The 8,129-nt window shown below is 53.8% G+C and overlaps 1 protein-coding gene across 3 annotated transcripts in view; it reads left to right on the top strand.

The window, feature by feature from the left end:
- Window positions 1-6,583: 6,583 nt before the first annotated feature.
- The window catches only part of MEIS1 (Meis homeobox 1), a 108,821-nt gene continuing 107,275 nt past the window's right edge, over window positions 6,584-8,129 (top strand). For 2 of the 3 annotated variants that reach the window (XM_083856944.1, XM_083856946.1), the window contains exon 1: window positions 6,584-7,549. In XM_083856944.1, the coding sequence (XP_083713070.1) occupies window positions 7,538-7,549 (12 nt within the window). In that variant the 5' untranslated portion in view covers window positions 6,584-7,537. Of the gene's footprint in view, window positions 7,550-7,637; window positions 7,846-8,129 lie in introns of those variants that run through there. The other variant, XM_083856947.1, reaches the window with a different exon arrangement.

Genomic DNA, 8,129 nt, shown 5'->3' with positions numbered 1-8,129 from the left:
TGCTGCTGCCTGGTGGGAGGCCCAGGGCTCGGGAGGCAGCTCCTGGCTCTGGGGCCCCTCCGAGGGGGTGCTTGCTCTGCTTTGGAGGAAAGTGCAGCTTTCACTGCCTCCCTCCCCGATTCCCCTCCTTCTCTCCTTCACTCTTTTTTTTTTTCCCCTCTTCCCTGCCTGCTTCTCACAGCTGCTGCCTTGGGGACCCAGACTTGGTGAGGGAGGAAAGAGGCTCAGGGGTGAGGGCAGCTGCCTCTGCGGGATGGAGAGGGGCAGCAGTGGGATGAGCACACCCATTCCCGGAGGCAAAGCCCTGCTCTCTGCTTTGGGGGGCACTGCTGTGAGTGGGGAGGTGTGGGGAAAGGGGACTGCCACGTTTGAGTTCGTCTGCTCCAAGGCAGGCTTTAAAAGTGGTTAACAAGATGGGTTTTCCTCAAGCTGTCCTTAGGGCGGCCCTTAGAGCCCTGTGCACGCTCACACACGGACCCACAGAGGCTTTTCTCACAGCCATCACAGCTGCCCAAAAACTGTCCACGGGAGCTCAGAGAGACACAGATATCCCTGCAGCCACCTCCCAGACCCCAAAGGGAGTGACAGCTACCCATCCTGCTGCCACCCACGCCTCTGGTAGCTCCTCTCTGCTTCCCTGCACTCGTGGGAGCCAAACTGGATCCTAACTGCTCAGAGTTGAGCCACTTGTACCCAAAAACACTCTGCAAAATGAAGGAGCAAAAGCAACTGGAAGCTCTTTTGCAGCTCCCCCCATCCCCGCATTTATTTTTTTCTTTCTTTCTTTCTTGCCGAGAGAATTGTTTGCGGGTGGAAGAGAGGGATGTTTAAACAGCTCCGCGGATCCATTTAGCAAAGTCAATATGCAATTATGCAAAAGCCTGTGATAACACAGCCCCCGATGCAGATAGCAGCGCTCGGAGCTGTCCTGGGGGGACCCGCGGGTTGCTGCCGACTCTGGGGCCGGGGCTTTGGAGGGACCTGCCACCCTGCCCTGCCTGCCCAGCCCTTGGCAGCCCAGCACAGGGCGGTGCCATCGGAGAGCCCCGAGCCCCGTCCCGCACCGCTCTCCCGGGGCTCATCGCTTCTCATTTCCCTTCGTTTTTCCGAATTTATAAATCCTAATTGAGGCGCAGCCGATTTTTCCGGGGTGGTGGCGTTTGCGGGAAGCCCCAGCCGAGGGTTCAGAGCTCCCTCCCGTCCCAGGGGGATGAATAACCCCAGCTCGGCGCTCTGATGAATCCCCGGCCGCTGCCATCGGCACCGGAGACACGCCGAAAAAAATGCTGGAAAAATGGGTTTATTAACCCAGCTGCGGTGGTAGGGATGGAGCAACAGCGAAAATTAGTTTGGAGGGGAAAAACATCAAATCGAAAAGCTGTGACAAAACCGCGCTTTGCTCCAGTTCAGCCGAGGTACTGCCGGACACCAATATTCAATTCTGTGTCCCTTCAAATCGAGATTTTATCTGCTCACTCGCCAATTTGCTTCTTGTGCAATGTTTCGAGTATTTTCAGTCTCGTTCGAAAGGGTAAAAATACTTCGTTCAACTTTTTCGAGCAGTGGCCTTCGACTTCTGACACCGGGGACACTCAATCATTTAATTTCTGCTTTATGTGCACTGAAAAAAAAAAAAAAAAAAGTATCTGTAATGCCTTCTTGATAAAAATCAATTAAAACAGAAACAAAAAGATCGGGCAGGTTGTTGTTTCCTTCAAAGGCAGCAATCTCACCCGCAGAGATGAACCGGGAGCTGAATTCAGCCCAGCAGAACTGAGAAAAGTCTCCCGAATAAAAGAAAAAAAAAAAAGAAAAATCGAATATTTTAGGCTAATGTCACCCTCTGTTGAACTCTGGCAAGCGGCTCTGAAGGCAAAGAGCCGCAGGAGCTGCTGTGCCACAAGTGGCAGGAGGGTTTTTTTGCTCCTACCTTCATTTAAGCTATTAAAAGCAAGCCCCACCATTGTTGGGCGACGTGGGTGTCTCTGTCTCTTTTAGGCTACATGTGCCCACAGAGAATGGGCGCTCCGAGCTCTCTGCTTTAAAACATTCCTGGCAGTTCACGCAGACCACCAGATTGTTATCTGCGTGTCCACTTGTCTGGAAATACGACAGAGTTCGCCTTTCGCAGCCCTTCTGCGGCTCTCGCCTCATCAAACTCGAGGGTTTGTGTCAAAAGTTTGGGTTGTTTTTTTTTTTTAACAAAACAAAAAACTTTTTTTTAAAATTTATTTTTTAAAATCTATTCTTGAGCTTTGTATTTTTTTGAGGAGAGGATTCCAGGCTCCACGGGAGCGGAGAAACAAGTGGGCAAGGAGAGGAGAGGAGAGGAGAGAGGGGGAATTACCCAACTTTCAGCCTCAAAAAAGGTTGGGGAACTTTAAACCAGCAACGTCATTGTTTCCTCTAAGGAGAGACTGACTCCTCTCCTGCTGCCCCAGCAAGGACTGGCATCAAAGTGATCCCCTCCGCCGCCCTCCGGGAGCATCACTGGGATGGGAGCTGCCCGCACCGGGATCTCCCTCTGCCCACAGCTTGCAGCCGGCTCTGGTGGCGGGGGAGAAGTTTTTGAACCGTTCTTAAATACTTTTCCCTTCTTTTCTAAAAATAAAATAAAATAAAATATGAATTTCTTCTTTTTGACATATTTAGCTGAAGTCCAACCACCTCGCTCGGGTAAACTCAAACCATCTTTAGCATATCATTGCTCCACGGTCTGCAGTTCAGTAAAATCCTAAGCACTTAAAAGTGCTTTATATGCTTAATTTTATACAATTATACAGGTGTGGCCTAAGGAAAAACAAATAAGTGTGTCTCTAGGACTTTTCCGTCTCGGGTCGCTATTCTTCTATGAGCGATTGGGCGTCTCCGAGCCCTCCAAGTTGCCGAAAACTGGACTTTTCTCTCGCAGGATATTTGGAAGCGTTTGTGGCTGTAGTTTTCCCGTCTCCCAGTAGACGGCACAACAGCTCAATCCTTGGGATGCGGAGCAGCCCAGCGGCTTTTCTTTTTTTTTTCTTCCCACCCCCCCCCTTTATTATTATTATTATTAAGCAGACACAGTTTCATCCAGCGATTTCTTTTATTGTTATTATTATTATTATTATTTAATTCAACGAGAAGTGTAGGAATACGGACAGGAAAGAAGGAGGCTTTGGGGAGCACAGAAGTGCCGAGGGGCGAGTGGGATAAAGGCAGCGAACCCCGGCGAGGAGCAGCGTTTCCCAAATTAACCCAAATGAACTTGTAGACCCTAAACCCTGCAAGGAAAAGACCCTCAGCAACCCCAACGCGACGGTGTTGCCGGCTCAGGGGAGTTAACCTACGGGTTTTAGGGTGAAAATTCCTATTTGTGGTGTGAACTAGGCAGGGCAAGGCTCAGGGTGGGCTCTGCCCGGGCTGCCCCGAGGTGCCACCGCGGGGAAAACCTGGCAGCCGCCGCAACTTTTGGCCCTGAAAGACTTTTTTGTGCGCGGGTGCCTTCACCGCTGAAGTCTCGAAAAGCCCGGCCGGCAACTCATTTCCCAGTTCATTTTATTGAAGAAAAAATTTAAAATAAAATAAATTTTAAAAAATGATAGCGCAGTTTAAGAAACTTTTTTTTTAAGGCAGGCGTATAAATTTTATTAGGAAAAATCTTTCACGAAGCCCCTCCGTTGAATGAATCAAAGCCCTGTGTAAGTTCTGCAGGAGCCGGGCCGGCGGTGGGGGCAGCGGGCAGCCCCTGCTCGTGTTCCCGAGGCGCCCAGGGCCGGGCTGTGCCCGCGGTGGGCTCCGGGCAGCCCCGCCTGACCCCGGCCTGACTCTCCGCTCTTTTGTTTTGTGCCTCGAGAGCCGGTAAACAAACCCCCCCCATCCCCTCCCCAAATCCTGGCGCTGCGCTTCATCTGCGCGCTGAAACTCATTTTATCATCGCCCGCACCTCTCCCCCCCAGCCCAGCCCGAGCTGACCTTTCATAGGCTCTGAACAAGTGCGGATTTCCCGCTCAGCCCCAGCCCCTCTTTCCAGGCTCTGACTTTTCGGGTATCTCCGCACGTATCGTTCCCCCCCCTCCCCTGCCCCTCTTCCTTATCTGGAAGCATTCCTGGATTATCTCCCGGCCGCCTTTCTTCTGCGCTTTCTTGTTTGTTTCGCTCTTCTGCTCGTTCCTATTTCAGTTTTCAGATTTCGGTATTAATGGTGAAGGAGCACGCTTGGATGCTAATTCTTCTCTCCCCCCCCGGCCTCCCAAACCCCTGTTAGGAAGGCGGCAGGGAAGGCAGCTAGGAACCATTTGATTGTTCCTAGGTATGACTAATTCTTTCCTTAAGCTGGGAAATTCAGCCTGATTAAAAGCCTCATTTATTATCCCGATAAGCAAATGGACCCAGATTCCACCTTGTGGAGGAGGCTTCCTTGCTCCCCAGACGCCTTTTTTTTTTTTTTTTTTTTTTTTTTTTTTTTTTTTTTTTTGGCCTCAGCTCTGTGGATCCCTTCTCCAAAGGCCCGGCCGCGGTCTGGGGGGGCCCGCCCGGCTCTCCGCACCCACCGGACCCTCTCTCTTTCCTTATTGTTTTTTCCCCTATCCATACTGTCTCCTACCCCTCAGCCTTCCCACAAGCTTAGAGAGATCCCCGCAAACCAGCAAGTTTTTGGAGGAAAAAAAACCGAACAAAAAACCAAAACAAAAACCAAACGGACAAAACAGCCACCCCAAACAGAGCCGCTTTCCTAAAAAGGCAGCCGGGCGAGATGCTGCCGGCTCCGGCTATGGAGCAGCGCACCCGCCGCGCCAGGACTTCACCGGGATAGCGCGCCTTTGCCCCTTTACTTTCCCCCGTTTAACACATGATTAATTGCTGTCCGGATTAGCCCTCTTTGTTTTATTATTTTTAGGTTTTATCTTTTTTTTTTAAATTTTTTTAAATTTTTTTTTCCTGGCCGGGAGCGAGCCGAGCAGTTCCTCGCAGCGAGCCCTAAGAGTAATAACTGTTTGCTAATTGTAAAATCCTTATCCGGGATGAGGTTTGGGCAAACAATTTGTAGGGCTGTAATTACATTGTAAAAGTGCGTTTCGGGCTGAGTCGCGCTGAATCGAGCTCATAAAGGCCTGGTGGAGACGCTGAAAAAGGGTCTTTTGGGGTGTTTTTTGGGGTGGTTTTTTTCTTTTTTTTTTTTTTTTCCTGGTGGGAGGGGGGAAAGGAAAAGAGGATGGGAAGAGGAGGAAAGGCGTCCCTGGGCGCTGGGTCACAGCAACCCCCTGCCAGGGAGCGCTGGGTGGGCAATGGTCACCGAGCGCTTCTCCCCGGGGAAATCGCCACAAAAACGAGCCCCCCGCGCCTGGGTCGGGTGGATGGGTGGGGGGTCAGCGCACGGAAACATCTCTTACCTGAGCGGTCTGGATTGTCTCTCGCCGGGATTAAAAATAAAGCCGGTCCTAGCGGAAAAAAGGGGGCGGGAGAAGGGGGGGATCGGGACGGGTTTCCCCGAAGTTTGAGACGTGGCGGCGGGGCCGAGCCGCTGCCCGGGGTCCGCTACGGCAGCGGAGCGGCGTCCCCTGTGCCCCGGGGGATCTACCGGAGGAACCCCATCCCGGTCACTGCCCCGCTCCCGGCGGGGAGCGCTCACCGGGGGCTCTGCTCCTGCTCCCGCCCCGCTGCCCGGGCGGGAGATGCGATAGTGCCGGGGCAGCCCGGCCCGCAGGTAGGGGAGGGAGAAGGGGCACGGCGACTTGTCCGCTCCCAGCCCGGCGGGCACCGGGCGGGGGGCTGCGCGCAGGGACGGCTGTGCTTTGGAACGCAAAGGGGAGCGGACCCCCGGCTCGGCGGATGGAGGCACCGCCGGGGGCGGGGGGGATCGCCCGGCGCAGGACAGCGGAGCTGGGCGGAGGGGATGGGGATAGGGATGGGGACGGGCGCGGGGACGGACGGGAACGGGAACGGGGACGGGGATGGGGGGCGCCCCCCCCCCCCCGGCGCGCCGGTCCGAGCCCCGCTTCCCGCCCGGACCAATGGGGGCGCGGCGCGGGGCGGCGCGGCGCTGATTGGTCGGCGGCGGCGCGGCGGCGGCGGCCGGGGGCCGGGTGAGCTCACTCGGCCGGCGGCCGCGGGGGGAGCCGCCGGGGAGGGGAGGGGGGGCGCTCCCGGCGAGGCGGGCGGCGGAGCGAGGGGCGGGCGGCGGCGCGACCCCGGGGCGCTGCGCGGGCGCTGCGCGGGGCGGCGGCGCCGCCGCCAGACAAAGGCGACGGGAGCGCCCCCGCGGCCGCCCGGGGCGGGGGCCGGACTCGCCGTCCCGCGGCGGGGGCGCGGAGGGCAGGGCCGGGAGGGGGCGGTGTGTCCAAGCCGCGGCGCTGCGCGGGCGCGGGGCGGGCGGCGCGCCCCCCTGCGCCGGTGGCGGAGTTGCTGCCGCCCAGCGCATTGTGTAAGACGCGACCTGTTATGGCCACCACTACTTCCGGGTTCCCGCAGTCTGCTCCAGCCCGGCGCTGCGCTGCGCTCGGGCGGAGCGGCGGCGGCGGCAGCGGACGGACGGACGGCAGCGCTCGGACCGCGGCGGCGGCGGCGGCGGCGGCAGCAGCGCCTCCCCCCCCCGCCTTCCCCCCACCCCTCTCCTCCCGCCATCCCGCCCCGCTGCCCTTCCTCCCGCGCCCGCCCCGCACGGCACCCGCGCCCGGCCCGCCTCCGCCAGCCTCGCCCGGCGGCCGCGCAGGGGCAGAGCGAGCCGGCGCCGGCCAGGAATTAGGAGCGATCCGAGGAGGAGCGAAAAAAAAAAGCCCCCCACCATCATCATCATCATCATCATAATAACCATAATAAAAGGAGAGCCGGCGCGTTTTAGCGAGCCTTTTTAATTTTTAATTTTTTTCTCCCCCCTTCCTTCTCCTCCTCCTCCCTCGATTTTAAATTTTTTTTTCCTAAATTTTTTTTTTCCTTTTTTTTTTTTTTTCTTTTTTTTTTTTTGGGGTGAGCGCACTCGAAAATCCCCATTCGCGGTGTCCTGCGCGGTGGGAGCGCACGCAGCGGATCATCATCAGTCATTCACCACCTTGACAACCTCGCCTGTGATTGACAGCCGGAGTGGCAAAAAGCCATGAGACTTGGTAGTTGGGTTTGAGGGGCACTTTAAAAAAAAAAAAAAAAAAAAAAAAAAAAAGAGAAAAAAAAGAGAGAGAGAAAAAAAAAAAACTGATTTGGGGAAAGGATATTTGCTTTCGCCCCGCTGCTGTCTTGGAAACGAGAGGGGGAGAGTAAGAGAGAGAGAGAGACAGGGAGAGAGGGAAGAAAGAAAGAAAAAAGAAGGAAGGAAGGAGGGAAGAGTTGAATTTTTTTTTTTCTTCTAATTTTTTTTTTCTCCTTTTTTAATGCTGAGTTACCGTATCGCTTCGCTGAGATCCAGCAAGCCGAAGATTTTACTCGATTGCTTCCATTGCTGGAGACGCTAAGGGATTTTTGCCTTTTTTTGGGGGTGAGGGGGGGGGAACTTCGTGTTTCTTTCTTTTCACACTGGCCTTAAAGAGGATATATTAGAAGTTGAAGTAGGAAGGGAGCAAGCAGGCCGATGGCGCAAAGGGTACGTATGATTAAAAAAAAATGGATTTCAAATGTGAAATAATATTGAAACGTGGCTGACAGAGACACTGCAAAAAAAAAAAGTTTCTTTTTTTTTTCTTTTTCTTTTTTTTTTTTTTTTTTCCTCCTTTTCGGAGTAGGGGCACAAAGCGGTGTCCTGCAGCGGGAGGATTTATCAGTTGTACTTGTAGGCTTAAAACCTGTGTGTATATTGCTATTTTCTTGATTCTTTTACTCCCCATCCCGGAGCTCTCAGGGAAGAGGCGAGCTTTCTATACATTAATGACATGCAGGCATGTAAGTGAATATGTCCGAGCCTCTGTATTTGTTGGTTTTGTAGCTCTAGTCCTACCGATGTCTTTTTTAAAACCACCAGTGCTTGAAATATTTGAATGTGTGCATGTCTCTGAGCATTTTGCTGTGTTAGTGATGATATACCGCTTCACTTTCAGAAGATAAGTTCTGGCTGGGAGTGAGCACAACTTTTTTTTTTTTTTTCTACTTCTTTTACCTCTTTTTTTTTTTTTTTTTTTTTTTTTTTCCCTCATCCCTCTTTTATATATTTTATATATATTCTGTCC

The sequence above is a fragment of the Zosterops lateralis genome, assembly GCF_965231275.1.
Source record: "Zosterops lateralis genome assembly, chromosome: 3".
Classification (NCBI taxonomy): Eukaryota; Metazoa; Chordata; class Aves; order Passeriformes; family Zosteropidae; genus Zosterops; species Zosterops lateralis.
This window is presented reverse-complemented; position numbering and strand designations above follow the sequence as displayed.